General features: G+C 44.8%; 1 protein-coding gene across 1 annotated transcript in view; it reads left to right on the top strand.

Annotated features, from left to right (window-relative positions):
* Positions 1-19674, top strand: part of pik3c2b (phosphatidylinositol-4-phosphate 3-kinase, catalytic subunit type 2 beta) — a 40491-nt gene that overhangs the window by 10488 nt on the left and 10329 nt on the right. Inside the window, exons 2-20 of the mRNA XM_085776782.1 lie at positions 537-1491; positions 4345-4445; positions 5069-5229; positions 5501-5621; positions 8602-8713; positions 10119-10198; positions 10376-10439; positions 10579-10725; positions 11399-11432; positions 11541-11736; positions 14031-14153; positions 14256-14423; positions 15167-15281; positions 16079-16221; positions 17112-17300; positions 17387-17480; positions 18805-18899; positions 19242-19422; positions 19555-19662. Coding sequence (XP_085632908.1) covers positions 631-1491; positions 4345-4445; positions 5069-5229; positions 5501-5621; positions 8602-8713; positions 10119-10198; positions 10376-10439; positions 10579-10725; positions 11399-11432; positions 11541-11736; positions 14031-14153; positions 14256-14423; positions 15167-15281; positions 16079-16221; positions 17112-17300; positions 17387-17480; positions 18805-18899; positions 19242-19422; positions 19555-19662 — 3093 coding nt within the window. The 5' untranslated portion in view covers positions 537-630. The remainder of the gene's footprint in view (positions 1-536; positions 1492-4344; positions 4446-5068; positions 5230-5500; positions 5622-8601; positions 8714-10118; positions 10199-10375; positions 10440-10578; positions 10726-11398; positions 11433-11540; positions 11737-14030; positions 14154-14255; positions 14424-15166; positions 15282-16078; positions 16222-17111; positions 17301-17386; positions 17481-18804; positions 18900-19241; positions 19423-19554; positions 19663-19674) is intronic.

Genomic DNA, 19674 nt, shown 5'->3' with positions numbered 1-19674 from the left:
GAGTGTGGTGAGTGCTAACTGTGATATGTAGAAATGAGCTTTCTCCATAAAGAGTCGGCTCTGGAACAGATCACACCAACTGAAATCAAATTAACTCCAGACGTAAATTCCTTCACAATAAATATTAAGTGCTGCTCAAAGCAGAACCAGAGCTCCACTCATTTTTGGTTTCTCTTTTTAGACTGCACATCTGTATATCTTTACCTAATTCTAGGATATCACTGGTTGTGGTGTCTTTATGTTTTTGCTGGAGACTGTTTTCATTTTCTAAACAATACCTTTATCAAGACTTCAAGAGTATGTTAGAGCAGTATACAACATCTCTCCCCTCTTACAATCACACATAAATGAGTAGAAATAAAATAAAATTGTAATAACAGATTATAAACTGAGCAAATTGATAAAATTCCATGATCTACAGATTCATTGATACGTTTTTATCCTCAGCTCTTGAAGCTTGTGATGTACTGATCGATGCATTTATTATTTGTTTTTGTCCTTCATCTCCTCTCTCCGTCTCTCCTCTCTGTCCTCAGCTGATTTTCGGTAGCTCCATGAGTCCTGGCTGCTTCTTCTAGCAGCAGCCGAGCTCTTCCCTTCCTCCTGCTCCGTCTCCGCTGAGGAGGCGGCATGTCGGCGGCTCAGACCCAGAAGGAGGGCAGCGAGGCGGGCTGGGGCTGCCTGGAGGCTCTGGGCATCAGCCAGAAGGAGCTGGTCCTGGCCGAGGCGCTGCAGATGGAGTACGACGCCCTCTCCAGACTCAAACAGGACAAGAGCGGGCCAGGAATCAGTCCGGGGGGATCCAGAGCCCCCGCTCAGACCCGCTCCAAGACCCCGAATCCCTCCATCGAACGCCCCAGACCCACTCCCAGCCAGCCCATCCCTGCCCCCACGGAGGGGAGCCTGCTGAGGGGTCTCTCTGGATCCGACCCCTCACTGAACCAGCCGGGAGGGTCCCAGTCCCCACATTCCATCCCAGCCAGGGCGCTGCCCCCTCAGCCGGGCTACGTCAAGGAGTCCCTCTACATCCTGGACAGTCCCGAGCTCAGCAAGTTCAGAGACTACTCAGGCTCCAGCCTCGGGGACTCGCTGGGATCTGGATCAGGGTTTCTCTCCAAAGGATTCCCCTCTCTTCCAGATGACGCCCCCCCCGCCATCCCACCGAGAAACCCCATCCCTCAGTCGTCCGGGTCGGAGAACCCCTTCCTGCCCCCTCGAGGGTCCACCGTGCCCCGGGATGTGAACCTGTTCACGCCGGAAGTGGACCAGCCCAAAGTGACCTCAGGAGAGCTGAACTACGACAACATCAACGACTCTCTGTCCAGACTCAACGAGAGTCGGCAGAGCGGGCCCCGGGGCCGCAGGGCCAACGGGGACCAATCGGGGAAGCCCGTGGCTCGGAGCAAGACCCTCCCCCCGCAGGTGCCGCCCAGGACGTACGTACCTGTTCCCAAGAGCAACAAGAACCAGCGGCGGGTGTCTGCAGACCCGGTAAGAACCTGTGGAGTTGTCTTAGATTTAAAAAGAATTTCATTTGGGATTAAAAAGTCCTATCTTGAATATTGACAGCACTTTAAGAGACCCCGAGCAGTTTGCTTTTGGTTATACGAGTCTCATATTAATGTGGATGAATCTACGTTACCACTTGTTAATGGGTCCATTTTCGATAAATATATCGTTTTGTCTTTATAGTTATTTTGATATTATTATTTAGTGGTCGGCTCGCCCAGCATTTCCTACTTTCGGTTTCCCGGACGCTGCCCGGCGGGTCATGGGAATAACGCCGCCGGATCGCTAGTTGGCATCGTTTATGGTCGGAACTACGACGGTATCTGATCGTCCTCCAACCTCCGACTTTTGTTCTAGATTAATGAAAACATTCTTGGCAAATGTTATCGCTTTCGCCGGTCCAAGAATTTCACCATGCGCACGGAGGCTCATGGGAAATGTAGTGTGAAAACACTTCTTTTTCCGAAAGTCCTCGTAGTCCCTTTAATTTATATAATCAGTCTTTTAAAAAGAGATACAGGAAAAACATTTTATATTCATTCTCATTTCTGATTTCAATCTAACCTAAATCTAAAAAGACAAATGTGTTGCGGTGTGAAATGTCAGCAACTTTGTCTGCGTCAAAGAGGATTTACAGTGTAATTGTGATTTAAATCAGGATTTTATCCAAGACAAAGTCATGAAGAATGAATCAGCTTTGGTTTCTGATAATTTACACCTCGTGACCTCAGTCTGCAGTCAGACCGCTGAGGTTCAGTTACCAGCTGTGTCACGTTTCACATGTATTTGTCCTTTGCATAAGTAAACGGAGTGAAAACATCTCCTGACATTTCACCGTTGACAGTTGAAACTTATAAGGGCTGCAACAGTTTGACAGCGATTAGCTGTGTCAGCAGGAGTCAGACCGGTTCAACAGCTGTAATCTAAAACCATGACGACAGTGAGATTAACGGCAGCAACAAAACAGGTCGACGGGCAGCAGGCTCAGTGCGACACGACATGACAAAACACACAACACGACACATCAGCGCTGCTGTGGAGCGACATCCAGCCTCCAGGATCAATGGAGCGATGATGTATCTGTATCTGAGCGAATCCTCGTACACACCCGGCGTAAACAGGAAGTGGCTGCATCACATCCTGGAGATGATCCAGCAGCATTCGTTACTCCTTTTCCTCATCTGTTATCTTTACACTCTGGCTCTTTGTTTGGCTGAGCAGCTCACGGCTCTGAAGGCTGAAGGTCACTGTGAATATACAGTGTAAACAACCCTTCTTTCGCAATTAAGTTAAAACAAATTTTCAGTGATGCATTTAATTTGTTTTCGACTTTGTCTTCACACATCAAATTAGTTTATCATGTGTTTAACCAGGGAGAGATGAACCTCGACGAAAGACGTTGATGGTTTCAGTCTCCTCTTGCTCTGTTGTTGTAAACTTGATGCTGAGCAGAAGTTTGTCCCAGGCCGCAGCTCTGCAGATGAATTCATTGTTTCATGACAAAATCACCATCAACCCAGGTTCATGAGTGATCAGCTGCACTGGCAGAGAACCTTAAAAGCAACAAATGATGTTTCACATTAGGGGTGGGCGATATGGCGATATTAGATTGTGAAGGATTAGAGCATGTACGATCTGCCAAAGTGCAGAGATCGTAGGATCGTCAGGGGCACATTCTATAAATTGCAGTTCTATGCTGCAAAGCGCAAACAAAGGACATTTGCAAAGTTTGCTAAAAGAGATAACAACAGTTACTTTATTTGACCCTTTTCAATCAGCTATTTAGTGTTTTGATATACTTAAAATCCTGTTAAAATGACTGTGTTGAATAAAACAAACAGTAATGTCTTCATTGATATTTTACTTTCATGTTTATTGAAAGCTACCTTTTATGTTGCAAGAGTCCACTTTATCAGAGTGTTGTTGTTTACCTTTTACTATGTTTACGTTGTTTGCACATGTTGGCAAAACTGCAACTATTTAGATTAAAATCTATTCAGAAAGGTTCTTTGGCCTAAATAGTCTATTTTTCCTTTTTTTCAATTTAAGATCGTGATGAAATCGAAATCGTGACTTCATTTAAAAAAAATCGTGATATGATATTTTTGCCATATCGCCCACCCCTATTTCACATTCAAAGAAAGCTACAGAACTTGAGACTAAATGTCTGTTTTACTCATATTTTAAAAGTTTATTTGTTGTTGGGTTTTTTTTCCTTCTTTTTTTTTTTTATCATTCCTGGACTTGAGGGATAAGCTGCTCAGAGCTGATCGGCCTCCTCCAGCTGCCTCACATTTCCCGTTGTGTCTGTTGGTCTTAAACAGAGACCTGACACATAAAATAATTCACTCTCACAGTGTGTTACAGCTGTATTCATAGATCTTATTCACCAACACGCAGCAGCTGTGTTCGTATTTTCACTGTCCAAATAATAATGATAATGAGGATGTGCATCTTTTTGCGTCTGTTTCCTTTTAAAATAAGCAAACATCAGCACTTCAATAAAAACCTGCACTCTGCATTTATGCTGTATCATCTGAACTACAGCACAAGACTGTTTATATTTTAATGTATTGATTACTTGTGTTTGTATTTATTCATATTCTGTTCAATGTATTATCAATTAATGCCGGTAACTGCAGGTTGTTTTCATTAGAAGGAGAAATCATGTAGATATTTGTGTCTGACAAGTCAAGTCACTGTCACTTGCACTACAAAATAAGAGTCTGCACACACGTTCATCTTCCAGCCCTCCGAGGGACCTGTCCTCTGATTGGCTAGTTCTGGCAGGTCACTGTCCTCTGATTGGTGGATGGCTCTGTGTGTGATTGACAGGTGTCCCTGCGCTCCAGGATGAATGGATTTGGATATGAACTGTTCCAGGTGTCAGAGGAGAGAGATGAGGAAGTTGCAGCTTTCTGTCACATGCTGGATATGTGAGTAACATGCACGCACGCACGCACGCACGCACGCACGCACGCACGCACGCACGCACAACAAAGCAGTCACCAAGCCCCGCCCACCTGGACCCACCATCAAAAAGGATGGTGCACAGTCAGACTCTCCTCTCCTCTGATTGGCTGACACCGATCTGTTGTTACTAGAGCTCCTAAGAGAAGCTGAGAGAGGAAATGTAAAACTACACTGAGATGATTTAGTTTTGTGAATACTTCAGATAACACACTGGAAGAATGTAAATAAAATATGGAGCTTTAATACTGACATTGGACTGATAAAAGACAGTGACACTAACAGCACAGTACATTTTAATTTTTAGTTGCATCATTATCAGCATATGGGATTCATTCTCATGTTCCAGTATAAGTGTTACAGTGTGTTTTTGTACTATGTAACAGCTGTGTAATTACCTCCAATTTTTGTTTTTTGTGTAAAGACGAGATAGTTTTACCCTTTTGGAGCTTGAAAATGTTGAAATGAGACGACTTGAGGACATTACCTGTAACTCGGAGACCTCTGTGGTGCCTCACACATAAATGGTTGTCTCCTGACATTTACTCTGCGTCACCGTTAGTAAAACCTCTGTCTGTCCGTGTCCCAGTTTACGTTCGGCTTACCCGTTCACTGACCAGTCGAAGAATGCCGGCTTCGTTTGGTCGCCCTCGGTCGGTCTGGAGGAGCTTCATCAGGGTCTGGGGGTCAGTGTGAAGGTCACGGTCATCAGTCAGCACTTCAGAGAACCGCTCACCTTTACCTGTGATGGTAAGAGACTGTGTTGCAGTCACATGTTTGATTTGGCTGAAAACAAAACTCAACTTCCACTTTTCAGTTACCCACCACAATGTTACTGCTGACTGGCATCTCAGAATAAAAGTCTAATGAAGTGAAAGTCAGAATATGTTGACAAAAGGAAACTATTATTTGAAAAGAAATCATAATTTACAAGTTAATGTTTTTTCAGTTCTTCAACCGAGGCATGACTTAACATCAGATCTGTGATAATAAAAACTCTCTGTCTCTCTCTCTCCACGAGGCTCGTCCACGGTGGATCTGCTGATCTATCAGACCCTGTGTTACGCTCAGGATGATCTGGATCATCTGAACGTGGACGATTATGTGCTGAAAGTCTGCGGCCATGATGAGTTCTTCAACAAGTAAGAACCTTTCACCAATTTCACAAACCCCCAGAGCTGAACCAGGTCTGAACAGATTCATGTCGAGACACTCTGTGTTTTTGACCCCTGCCCTTGAGCTATTAAAAGATTTTTGAGACGAACTGTGACATGTACGAAGCTGCTGCTGCTGTTTCCTGGACTACTAACCCCAGGTTTGATCTGAACCGATCGATCACATTACATCACAAACCAAACAAAGAGCTGATAGCTGCTGTTTGCAGGTTTCATGGCCAGAAACACAAACAGAGAAGTGGATTTAGTTTGAGTCAGACTCGCCTGTGCTGCTGAAACCAGTTATCAAACTGAAACTGTCTCTCCAATCTGATTTAGTTTGAGACATCTGCTTCTTACAGTTCACATCTGTATGAGTCAGTGTGTGTAACACCGACAGCTTCCCAGCTGCAGATAATTATTCATTTTCATCATACCTCTGTCTTGCACACAAACATCTAAACATGATGTTTGAGTCATATTTATGAAACTCCTCCTACTGCTGGATACATTATGTGGAGGACCCTTTATTATTTGATTGATGCGTATCGATGACATGTTTTATCGGTCGTGGTTGTCGTCTCTGTGACTCAGACGAAGACTCAGCTCTGTCTGCGGCTCTGATGGAAACCCCCCCTCCTCCTCCTCCACGGCCTCCTATCTGTGGTTCGTCTCTCTGTGCTTTTCTTGCTTGAATGGCAAATTTTCACCACCAAGTCAGTTTCACAACATTTGGTGTGTTCAATAATCAAACTGCACTGTCAGTTCCTCCTGCGGGTGGAGCTGCTGACGGACACAACCTGCTCTAATGCTGTGGGTTTTTGAAACAAGATAAACTTTGGAATAGAAGAATGAGGAGTTTTCTTGAGCATTTCTGTCAAATGAAACTAGATTGAATCAGTGTGTGCAGCCATGACACAGAAAAATAAACGTTGCTCAAGCATTATTGTGCAGCCTTGTATCGTATCGTATCGTATCGTATCGTATCGTATCGTATCGTATCGTATCGTATCATATTTCCCTGACTTGAAATCTTTTAAGTTGTTTTGTATGTTCTGACAAATGTTCGTTGAAAACAAATGCACATGGCCAGGGGGGCAGGGAGGAGGGTTAGCTGGGAGTTTTTACAACAGTGAAAATATGCACTCTATAGAGAAAAAAACTGACCAAAACAACAAAAAGCGACCAGACTTTGTTCATTTGTTTATTTATTTATTTTCACATATCAAAGTTAAAAAAGATATAACATATAAAATCCAAAACAATGTGAAGGGGAATGCCAAAAAACCCTCCAGGGGCTTGTAGGGTGGCATTCTCCGACTACAGTTCTAAGCTAATGAGCATACATTTGTGAGGTACAAAAGTCGTTCATACATAATAAATACAAACATGGTTTAACATGATTTAACATTGTACAATGCAATACAAAAAGCTTGATAAACATATGATAAGAAATATAAAATAACTTGCATAGTTCCCCTTTAATATTGTACACAATATGATAATATTCTCTTGAAATCAGTGATGTACAATTTCATCTAATATTTATTTGTTCAAATGTTATTTCTTTGCAGATTTTTACCTAAAACATGCAGATGAGTTGTCAGTCATTTCTTCAGACTGCAGGTTCTCCTGCCTGTCAGACTAGAAGAGATGATCATGATGTTTTTATTAGCTGGGAGACAGTATTAAGAGACATTTCACTGAGTAAATCAAAGCAAGACTGTAGCAGAGAGGCGGACGCGTCCTGTCCGTCAGCTGGACCGGTCGGGAAACACCAGAGTATTAAAACAACAGTAACACTGATCTGTGGTCTGTGGTGCAGACTCATAATAACATAGTGCAGCTGAGCTGTGGCTGCTGCTAAACCAGCACCACTGCTGTTCACACAACACAAACACACAGCACAGCTCACACACAGGCATTTGTCCTGCTACACATGTGAGGACCCTCAGTGAGACCATGTACTCCCATCCCCAAAGCTAAACCTGGTTCTAACCCGACAGCTGGAATCAAACAGTTGTTTGAAGGTGAGAGGACCAGACAGCACGTCCTCACAAGGATACGAACACAAGCACAGACCGACACACACCAGCTGCAGCCCTGCCCACGCCTGATATTAATAACTGAATCCCCAGAGAGGAGCTGCTGTACTTAGTGTGTGTGTGTGTGTGTGTGTGTGTGTCCTGTGGAAGTGTGTTTAAGCCTGATAACCTGTAGCTGTGTTAGGATGACTGAACTTCCTGCACTGAAACAATAACTGTGAAAACTGTTTATCATCTGATTCCTACGGCAGCAAACAGCTCTGTTTGTGCTGCCGATGTCTGTACTGTATGTCTGTTCTGTCTGTCACCTACGGTGGCCGTTGAGGACAAAAAGCTAAAATCCTCCACAACACACAAGCATGAAACGCAGGTATTGATGTGATTCGTTGTGACCTCCATCCACCAGGACGTCGTCATCTCTGATTTACATCCAGGATAAACCTCCACGTAGGAACCAGAGAGAGAGAGAGAAAGCAGAACCTCATTCAGAATCAATGTGTTTTTAATTTTCCCTCAGCTTCACAGTATCTCAGTGATAGGTATCTGCATCTGTGTTGCCATGACGACACTGCAAACAGGAGCTGATGACAGCTGATTTGGCCTCTTTTCATACAGCAGATACAGACAAAGAAAAACGACACAGAGAAGAGCAGAAGTGACCTGCAGCTGGCGTTACAACAGACCGTGTTTTTATTAAATCTGATTCTCTACAAATTCATTTCTCTGATGAATTATTATGACTTCACTAAAGGTTCAGTCTGAACGTCTTGTTTATGAAACCTCTTCTTTTACTATTAGTGGAGGGTTTCAGTTCAGCATTTTCAGAACGTGTTGTACTAAAAGTGTTTTCACACTTCAGAGGAGTGCTGTTTGTTGTGTACAATAACTACAAGACTGACTTCATCTCTGTCTCTGTCTCTCAGCTCTCAGACTCTGGCCAGCCTGGAGTTTGTTCAGCAGTGTCTGAAGTTCGACTGGGATGTACGCCTTTTTCTCACCAGGAGATCAGACATCAACACGGAGCTGTCCCGCACGGTTAGATCACATACACATGCACATTGTCACCGGTGAACACAGCACTGACAGGTCGTCACTTTTTCTTTACCAGTTTACAGTTTCCACACTCAGCAGTTTTGCATTAACATGATAATTCATGTGTTGAGGTTTTTGTATCCAGCATCCCTCTCTTTTAGCTCTGTGTTTGGTCTCCACCAGCTCCTCAAGAGAAAGAACATCTGGCCCTTTAGCTGCTTATTTCTCCACTATCTCCATACGGTGGCCCTGAAAACTCAACACACTTCAGCTTTAAACACATGAGTTTGTGTGTTTGTGAGGTTTATGTGCACTGGTAGACTGGTAGACACCTTTTTTGTGTCCTGGTGGGTTTTTTTTTGCAGTTTTTGCAGCATGTTCAAGTATGTGTTTTCTTAAGTTGCAGTGTGTTGAGCTCTCAGGGCCACCGTATCTCCACCACCTGCCAACTGGAAGTGGACAGTGGCTTTTTACAGCTGTTTCTCTGGAAACATCTGCTGACTAGAACAATAAAGTTGTGTCTTGGCAGATAAACAATGAGCTGAAACTCTCTATCATGCTCTGTAAAGCTGCGAGGAGCTGCAGATCCTCTGTAGGTTCATCATGACCTCCTTTCACAGTATCACTAGTGGGAGAAAACACAAACAACCCAGACGACCAATCACAGTCTCCCTGTGGATGTGTAGTTTGTCCAAGGGGGCGACATCCTCAGTAATGGTGAACAGGCCTCGGCTCTAAACCTACACAACTACCCATGAACACACAAACAGAGACACGGCTCAACACAAACAGTGGGCCTGAATATACACACAGAGGCACATATACACTTACCCTCAGTGTTATTATCAGGTCTCATTAGCTCAAACACAACACAGTAGAGGATCAGAGGTGTTTGTCTTTCAAAACAGTCAGTCTGTCATGGTTTCTGTTCTCCAGCAGAGATGGTGAGTTCAGGTGCAGTGAAAATATTGGTGAAAGGAAAGGAAAGTGGTCTCAAAACAGCATTTTCTCAAATTCTTGTTTTCTCAGTCTGAGGTATGTTAAGTCTGACACCTGCAGGTGAAAAGCAGGAACTGAAGAGACCCTCTGCTGTTGGTTTGTCATTGGTGCCAGGTGACGTCAGTGTCTGTCCTCTATTGCTGAAGACATGACCTGACACCAAAGACCAGCCATCAGAAGAGCCAGTTCAATAATCTCTGCTTGATGCCTTGTGCAGTACTTTATTTCATTTAGAAGTTTCATTCTTTTTTAAGTTGTGTGTATATATTAGATATGGTCTGTGTCCTTTCTTAGTTTTCCCTAAATGGATATTTGCCCTATAGTTTATATATCTTCACTTCTTTTCTTTATTTTCTAATCTTGACATTTGTAAACGTGGTATTTAAAATAAAAATGTCCCAATTGACAGAAAGAAGACGATGAGACGGCGTCCACCATGAACCACGCCATCCTGCTGCAGGAGCGTCCAATCAAACAGACTGTCACCAGGTGAGGGGGCGGGAGGCTCACCTTATTGGTAGAATTGGGAAACCTGATGCTTCACTTAATTGATTGTTATTTGAATGTTGTAATGTTCAGCACAAGTAATCAAACACATTATAAAGTAGACGAGACAAAAATTAAACGACTAATTTTGTCTAATTTGAACTTTTCCATGTTTTTCAGGGAGGCTCTGACACTGCTGTTGGACACTTTTCATAATGAAGCTGAGTGCTTCCTGCTCTCAGAGGTAACACAACCACACACACACACTTGTTTCTCCTACTTATGAGGACCTTCGTCAACATTAACAGTGATTCCTCACTTTCATGTTCTTATTTTCCAAAAATTAATCAACATCCCTTCGTCTTCTCCTCTACCAATCAAAGGTGGAACTGCCTCTGCACGTCGAGCGTCTCGTCCAATCCGTGAAGGCGCTCTGCAGCTCATTAGCTGCCGTGGAAACACCTGATGTGACCTCAGCCCTCAGCCAGCTCCCAGCATGCCCCTGTCGCCTGCAGCCCAAAGTCCTGAAGGTGAGAGACGCCGGAAGTAAGCGATCCGGTCGTTTTGGCTAATGCTGCGTTCCAGGCAGGCTTTTGAAACCGTAAATTACAGCTTCAAGTCACGACTTACGACTTTGTAGCGTTCCAGGCAACCCACTCGTGTTTTTCTGACCTGTTTTACCTGTGAAAGTCACTATAACTGCCACTCGTAACTTCCGACCCGTGAACTCGTACCAGATCGAACTGACACAGGTCGGAAAAACGCGAGTTACGAGTTGCCTTGAACGCAGCATAACTTCTTGTCAGCCGATGGAGTTAGCAGCCCCCGCCCTCGTCATGGATCTATTGGTCCTCGTCCCTACGTCACCACATTCAGGCGCATCCCTTGGCTGCACACACAGCCCTGCATGCCGTTCTCTCTCCTCATTGGATAAAACTTGTAGGATACGAGAAAAGTTTTCTCCTCGGCTCAAAGCAGAGCAGAGGGACTGAGAGACCCGTGTTTCGGTCCAAACACTCTATGTAAGTGATTGCTGTCGGAAGATTGAACTATTTAAGACTTATATTAACACAAAAATATTGCTTACTTCTGCTTTAAATTGTCTCGTACAGTTTGTGTGTTTTGTGCAGCGTTGACCATCCACCAGACAGACGTGTCGTAACTGTCTCAGTTTGATGGTCTTTTCTCTGTCTGTCCTCCCAGGATGCTTCAGTGCTGGCTATCAGAGAGAACAGAGGTACGCAGCAGCTGCCAACGCAACACCTCTCCGAAATGACGCTTAAAATGTTCAATGTATTGGCAGAGGTTAGGTCAATAAAAGCATGATGTCATAATCGTTTCACAGAGAAAGTGGTGGAGAAGTTGACGGCAGCCATCTTGGATCTGGTGGAGTTGTACTGCAGCACATTCAACGCCAACTTCCACACGACGCCACAGAGCCACTGCTGCACGGCGCCGGTCCAGGAGGCCGGCCTCGTCACCAACGTGCTCTCCTTCAACGTGCACGCCGCCCACAGGATCCCCATCACCTGGGCCGCCAGGTACGACAGACACTACTACTAACCCTAACCCCCCAGTCAGCGCCACATGTGGAACCGCTGTAGCAGGATTTACCGATGAATTCCTCTGGGTCATTAAACGTCTCACAGTCGTGTCACTGAGCTTCATGTTAGTATCAGCGGTTCTGCTGTAACAACATCAAATCGTCACTTAAACACACAAGTTGTTACACAGTCCACGTGTAGAAAGCGGAGCCGGCGCCCCCTACAGGCTGCAGAGGTCACCGCGGCCTCGGTGCCAACAAACGGACTGATGACTCAGCTGTTCTCAGACCAGCACAGAGAGTGTAAAACAAAAGCAGCTCAGACTGAGAGCTGCTCTCTGCGGCCCCTCCCCCACAACACACACACACACACACACACACACACACACACACACACACACACACACACACACACACACACACACACACACACACACACACACACACACACAGGGTTTCACTCTGACAAAGGGCCGACTGCCTGGGAACCAGACCTGACCTTTGACCTCTGAGAGAAGGCAACACTGGCCGCTTCGCCTGACACCTGGCTGTCAGCAGCACACACCATCTGTGTGTGTGTGTGTGTGTGAGAGAGAGAGAGAGAGAGAGAGAGAGAGAGAGAGAGAGAGAGAGAATTTGAGTAGATTTCTGTCAAACAGGTTAAATGTTTCGTCCCAGCAGCTGTGAACTGACTCTGTAGCTGCAGCTTAAGGTTCAGACTCTGAGACGTCGTCTCAGTGTGTATGGAAACCTTCCTCAAAGAGTAGAAACAGTCGACTTCCCCCTACACACACACACACACACACGCGCTTTTATAGCTTCAGGTGAATGTTAAAATCTCAGTGAGGTGTCCTCTCCTCTGACTGTGCAACAGCAAAATCAAACATGCTGACTGACTCATGTGTGCCACTGCGGTCAGAGCGTTTGATGTGGGTGTTTCTGCCCTGGGTTGTGACTTGCAGCCCCCACAGTTCCTGAAGAAGGTTGCAGATGAGGACGTAGGTTTGGTTTCAGATGAGAGGCGCTGCGTTGCCTTCAATCTTTCAGATGTTCAGATGTGAAAAACACCCATCAGTCTGTCGATGACTGTCGAATTTCAAACCGTACAAAACTGACCTGTGGCTGCAGCGCCTCCTAGAGGACGTCTGGTCTGAGCACACCAGCTGGATCCTGAAGGGAGGAGGAGGAGGAGCAGCTCCTCCTCAGGGTGTCTGTTGGCTCTTCAACTGTTTCGGGACTCAACATCCAGATTAAAAAGCCTCTGATGGACTGTGAAACTGAACTCTGCCAGTATAGAAATACTTTTCATTTGACTCATGCAGATGTTTCCAGTTTCCTCTGCAGCTCCCGTCCCTTCACCTCCTTCACTTCTTTTCACACTGAGCTCAGAGTGAAGACAGTAGTCCCTCCTGTTTTCATGTGAAAGGGCAGATTGTTTTATTGATTAAACAACCCTGAAGACTATTTTATCCGTTGATTATTTCAAGTTCAATATTCATCAGTGACACAACATTTGACTGGCTTTTGACATTTTGGCTGATTCAGATGGTCATTAGATGATTCAATGATCTGGATTCAGGTTTTATTCTTTTCTCTGATCTTTGCTTTTTTCTTCAAACATCAACATTTTTTTTTCATTTTCAGCCTCAGACTGGGATTTAAAGGAAACCACGTGGGAAGTTTGGAGGAGAAATGTCTCTGGTGGAAATGCAAACAAATACAGCTAAAATAAGAAATGTATTGATCCATTAGTGAATTGACAGGAAATCAATCTGCACCTATTCCAAGTCAATTTGAAGCAAATTTTAACTAATGAATATCTGCTGAGTCATGGTTTGAGAAACTGTGATGGACAGTTTCCACTTTCATTTCTTGGTTAAAAAATTTGAGTTGTTAACGACAACATCTGAAACATGATAAAGATTCTGTAAAACTTTCACACAGGTTGAATTCATCGTATTTGGTAAACATGTTTTTTTCTCATGTAAAGTCTCTGTTACAGCTGTCAGATAAATGTGCTGCAGTAGAAGAATTAGTCGTTTTATTGTTGTGTACAAAGTTAAATGTCAATCTGAGTTTGACTTTTATGCAAAATGTATGAAAACTATGTCTGGCTAGGTCGGCACAAACACACCTGTCAGTCAGGTGTGTCTGCTGCAGGTCAACAAACCAATCAGAGTGAAGAAAATCAACAGCTGATCTAGAATCAGATTAATTGGGTTTTGTTGTAAATTGTCCGACCTCATCCTGACGTCGTGTCCCTGTCCTTTCTGTCTGTCTCTGATTGGTCAGTTACGAGGGATTCTTCCTGTCCTGCTCTCTGACTCACGGAGGGGCGGAGCTCTGTGCGCCGCAGCACACCAGCAAGCAGTCGGTCAGCAAATACCTGTTCCACCTGGTGGTGTGGGACCAGAGGTACGTGGTCCAACCGGAGTCTTATCTGAGAACTAACACGCAGTCGAGCTAATTTCATACACACGCCATTGCCATAAATAATGTTTAAATCCCCCTCCGCAGGGTGTGTTTCCCGGTACAGATCAACCAGCTGCCCAGAGAGTCTCAGCTGACGGTGACTCTGTTCGCCAGCTCTCTGCCCCCCCCTGGAGGAGCCGAGGACAAGGGGAAGCAGCGGCGCAGCATCGAAGCTCTGGGCTGGGTCACCATGCCGCTCTTCAACTTCAGACAGTGAGTCACATGTTGCTGCCACACGAGCTGAAACTGCCTCGATACGGATCATTACCTGATCTGCCCTGGAAGTAGTTATGGCAACCACTATATGGACAAACCCCATTACAGTTGAGTTTGTCACCTCTCGACCAGTGATATTCAATTTAGAAAGGCTTATCGGCATTGGAAGTATATGTTTTCACCGTCAAAACAAGTAGGCAATAAAAGCAAAACAAAACAATACAAAGTCAGTCTGGGATCTGAGGTCTGTATTTTGCTTGTATTATGTTTATTTCATAAGTTAAAGTCTTTTTCTCTGGATCACATGATGTACACATGTTTTCTGTGCCAGTGACGTCTCTTCGAATTTAATGTCACACAGAGAAATGATTGGAGTGGTGACAAACTCAACTCTGATGTTGTTTGTCCATGTGGTGGTTGCTGTAGTTACAGTAGCTGTCCAAGGCTCACACATAATAATGACCCGATCTGGGCGTAGACAACCACCTACGACCTATGGATGTTGTTTCCTTTCCTTAATCTCCGTGTCCAGTATACACACAACATTATCCTCCCTCCATCAGCCCAGTTGAGCCCGTGTGATGTAATTTCCTTCACAGCAGCAGGAAGTGTGGACTGATGCTGATGGGAGTGTTTTCATTGTGTGTGCTAACCCCTCCCACCCCACCCACCTGTGTGTGTTCATTATGTGTGTGGACTGACTTCCCCATCCCTCAACTTGTGTGTGTGTGTGTCTGCAGTGTCCTGACATGTGGGAGAAAGCTGCTGGGTCTGTGGCCTTCGACCCCGGGAAGGAGTGGGAACGCCCGGACGAGTTCGCCCAACTTCAGCCAACCAGACAGTGTGATACTGCAGGTGACGCACGCACACACGCACGCACGCACGCACGCACTGTTTCTTATCTAAACGGCTAGTATCAAACCTTTCCCTCTTCAGACAGATGGTGAGCTCTGATTGGTCCAAGCCTGCAGTCTGTCACATTCCTTAGCCAATCACAGCACAAAATCAGTGCTTGTAGTCTGGTCTGTGCTCAGACCCATCTTTGCCCCCAGACCCATCTGAATGGAGCCGGTCTGTCGGCACAGTGGGGGGGTAACAAAGTGGGAGGGCTGAAAGACGCTGTGCTGGCCAATCACATCGCAGAGTTCCAGACCTCCATGCTGTGTGAAAAGCTCGTTAATCTGCTCTTCACACTGGAGGCCCTGCCTTGTACTTCACCATCTCACCTGTACTTTAAACAGCACCCACACACACACACACACACACACACATATATATATACCCCCCCACACACACACTGTAAACACTGATTCATGGTTCAGTGCAGCTGGTTACAGTGTCGAGCTTCCAAACACACTCATTGAAATTGTGTGTAGTCAATGCATCGCACTCAGTTCTGTGGCTCTTTGTTTCTGTGCAGTCAACTGATACACGCACACACAGACACACAGACACACACACACACACACACACACACACACTGGACTACAGGACTGGGACAACTTGTTCACATTCAGTTTGAAGCTCCACTTACTCACAGTATTAAAGGGCCATGCCACCAACTCGGATGCCGGTGGTGGATTTTCAGAGTGCGCTCTGCTCGTGCTCCTCCCTCTGACCGGTGTCTCTCTGTGTCTGTCTTCTGGTCTCAGGTGGACTTTCCCACCTCGTCCTTTGAGGTTCGCTTCAGTACTCCTGCTCCAGCTGACTTCTGCCCTCAGTACGACTTCTCCAGACTGGACACCATCAGTCAAATCCAGCTGCAGGACGTCCTGCACAAGAAGGCATTCTTCTGGTCAGACACACACACATACTTTATTGTTGTTGATATTTATATTCATAAAAATCAAAGATGGAAGAAACTGTTAATGAAAAATAAATGAATAAAATAGATTGGTATAAACAGTAGAGAAAAGTCTTTGCTGTCAAAACTAAATTAGTCACAATTAATCAAACTGACAATAAAATAGATAAACAATACAAAACTATGAGATAACATAAGAAGAAATTTCAAAACTCAAATCAAATATAATTTAGAAATTACTCCTGAATGAAATATTTGGTGGCCAATAAAATAAACAAATTAGCAATTAAGTATGCAGTGTAAATACTATTTTTAAGGTTTTTATACCAATACACATGTGATCTTTAAATTGCTAAAGACTGCTCCTAAAACTGTTGGCATTCGCATCTTTAAGTAATTTAGTGGTGAAACATCTGAGTTTGTAAAAGCAGCAGCCAGTGTCGCCGCTGACTCTTCAGTCACACCAATAAAACCTCTGACATGAGGGTAAACACGGTCCAGATGGGTTTTTTCCCTTTTGATTCACCTCTGGGATTTAAATGTTCCCAACCTGCAGAGCATTTTAATGTCTTCATCCAGAAATCAGAGACGGTCCGACAAGGATCTGATCCAGGATCAGAGATCGGGGTCAAGTGTGTGAGCCAACAGAAACATGAGCTGCAGAGATTTACCTCTTGTGAGGTTTCTGCTGCAGCAGTTAGCAGGTTTCCACAGGTCTCTCTGGGTCTCATAAATGTTTGGCCGAACCCAAACGCTCAGAGTGTGCGGAACATGTATCTAACATTTCCCACACAAACCGTATAATATTCAGAATATTATCAGAAAAAATCTAATAACGGCCAGTGCTTCCTGTGTAAACTGTGTGTGTGGTACCTGTGCAGGTTGACGATGGAGGACAAGCGGCTGCTGTGGGAGAAGAAGGCCTTCTGTCAGTCGGAAAGTGCTGCACTGCCTCTGGTTCTGGCCAGCGCCCCCTGCTGGGAGTGGGCCTGTCTGCCCGACATCTACGCCCTGCTGAGACAGTGGGCCTGCCTGGGCCACCTGGACGCCCTGGGCCTCCTCCACGCCTCGTACGTCCCTGCTCACTGACGCTCACCTTGTCCCTCTAAAGGTCAGAGCGGCTGAGTGACATTTATCATTGTCGTGTGTTCGACAGGTTCCCGGACCAGGAGCTGAGGCGGACGGCCGTCCAGTGGATGGACTCCATCTCAGACCCGGAGCTGCTGGACTTCCTGCCTCAGCTGGTCCAGGTAACGTGATGACAGGACGTGTATGTGGCTGTTGATGCAAACTCAGCTCTTGGGAAACACTTTTTCTCATCAAAACTTAATGATGATGAACTCCAATCAGCTTCTCTTAGCTCGTTTTCAACTTGAGCATCCGACTTCCTGCACAGATATTTCACATTAAAAGCCTGTCAGTGGCTCAAAGAACACAATCTCTTATCTCAATCTCAACAATTACTGGATGTAATTACATCCAACCTCTTGTTGTCCATACTGACCATTATTAGTGATTGAGGCATCATGTTTGTGTTCCTTGATATAATTGGGTTTGGCACAACAACCTGCTGTCCACGTTTCTTGTGGTTCTTATGCGTCTGTAGCGCCTCCCTCAGGGTCGAAGCTGAAACTGCAGCCTATAGTTCTCAGTTCTGTCCATTTCTTTCCTACAGTTAAACATTTATTCTGGTTCATTCACTGTTGTCTTTCAGTTTATCTCCAATCTGCAGGTTTGCCTTTATAGTTCAGTGTTATTCATCTGGTTTCTTTTTGTTTCTCTTAATGTTTTTTTTTTTTTACACCAACACTGTTTTGATTTTGATTAACTCCAGTACTTTTGGAAAAAAAAAAAAACAGTTAAGCTGAGTCAGTGAAACTCAGTTCTTCCTTTTTGATGTTTCACATTAAAATCTTCCCAGCACTTCAAATGCTTCACTCTCCAAGAGGACTTTTTATGTGTTACATGTGTTTGAGAAGTATAGAGGATCACAGATGGAGGCTAAAAAAAAACAACAGCTAATTAAAATCAGTCAAAGAGTAACTCATCATTTAATCATATTTTCCCAAGTCGTTAATAATGGACAAATATGTAAATGTGACTTATTATAGATTAACCAAAAACACAATACAGAAACCCTCAAAGGCTTCACTGTATTTGTCTAAAATGAATATGCTCAAAAAACAACATGGTAACTGTTAGCAGAGAAATTTTAGCTTGAGACGGTGAGCTCATTTATTTCCCACAACTGAATCTAACCATAGTTGGGTCAGAGGTCAGAATAACATCATGTGTGTAAATTCCACATCAAAAAACAAAAGTGTGGCAGTAAGAGGAATTTGCATTAATGAGTTATTATCATGTTACCTTTGACAGCCCTGGTGTTAAGCTGAGTGAGTGTTTGTGGAAATAAACAATACACTGAATGTCATCTCTTGGTTAATTAGCTACTGATGAGTAACTGTAACACATATATACTGTAATACTGTATAATGGAAGTCCTGTGGTTTTGGCTGCTTGGATAGAAACTGACTGGACTTCAGCACTGATCCTGTCTCTGTCTCCGTGTCTCAGGCTCTGAAGTACGAGTGCTACCTGGACAGCTCTCTGGTCCGCTTCCTCCTGCGGCGAGCCATCGGGGACGTTCGCATCGCTCACTACCTCTTCTGGTCAGCTGCCCTCTGATTCACTGATCACACACAGTTACTGTCTGAAGGTTGTCAGGTCATATATGTTGCTTTCCTGCTTCCAGACAAACAACAACATCTGGTGGGATTATTATTATAAACTGCTTAAACCTCTGCTTATCAAACTGTTTACTGACATGCTTCAACTTGATGCTAATCCACCTGGTTCATTAGAGGACAACATCATTCAGAGTTAGCAGATGCAGACTGGTCGTCTCTGGCTGCTGAGGGACAACCTGCAGGACAGATTCAGACCAGGATCTGGGTTAGTTTGGTTTAGTTTAGTAAAGTTGAGTTGTGACTGTGTCCGTCTCTGTCTCTCAGGCTGCTGAAGGACAACCTGCAGGACAGTCAGTTCAGTGCTCGATATCAGCACCTCCTGGCCGCTCTGCTCTGCTGCGTCGGTCGAGGTCTGCGGGACGAGTTTGACCGTCAGTGCTGGCTCGTCTCCATCCTCGCTAAGGTGGCGCACAAAGTGCGAGAGGCCACACCATCCAGCAGACAGGTGAGGAGGACACCGGCAATCTGGATCATGAAATTAAGAGTTACCAAGCCTGTGAAGTTGACTTGTCTGTGAGCGTCATGTGGAGTGGAGGAGCCACGGACATCAAGATGTGACTCTTGTTCTGTGTTACAGTCCGTCCTCAGAGAGGGTCTGGATGAGACCAAGCAGTTCTTCTCCATGAACAGCAGCTGTAGACTTCCCCTGAACCCGGCGCTGCTGGTCAAAGGAATCAACATCCAGGTACAGACGGAG

Source organism: Trachurus japonicus, chromosome 5 (genome assembly GCF_045865225.1).
Source record: "Trachurus japonicus isolate A0001 chromosome 5, Traja_1.0".
Lineage (NCBI taxonomy): Eukaryota > Metazoa > Chordata > Actinopteri > Carangiformes > Carangidae > Trachurus > Trachurus japonicus.
This window is presented reverse-complemented; position numbering and strand designations above follow the sequence as displayed.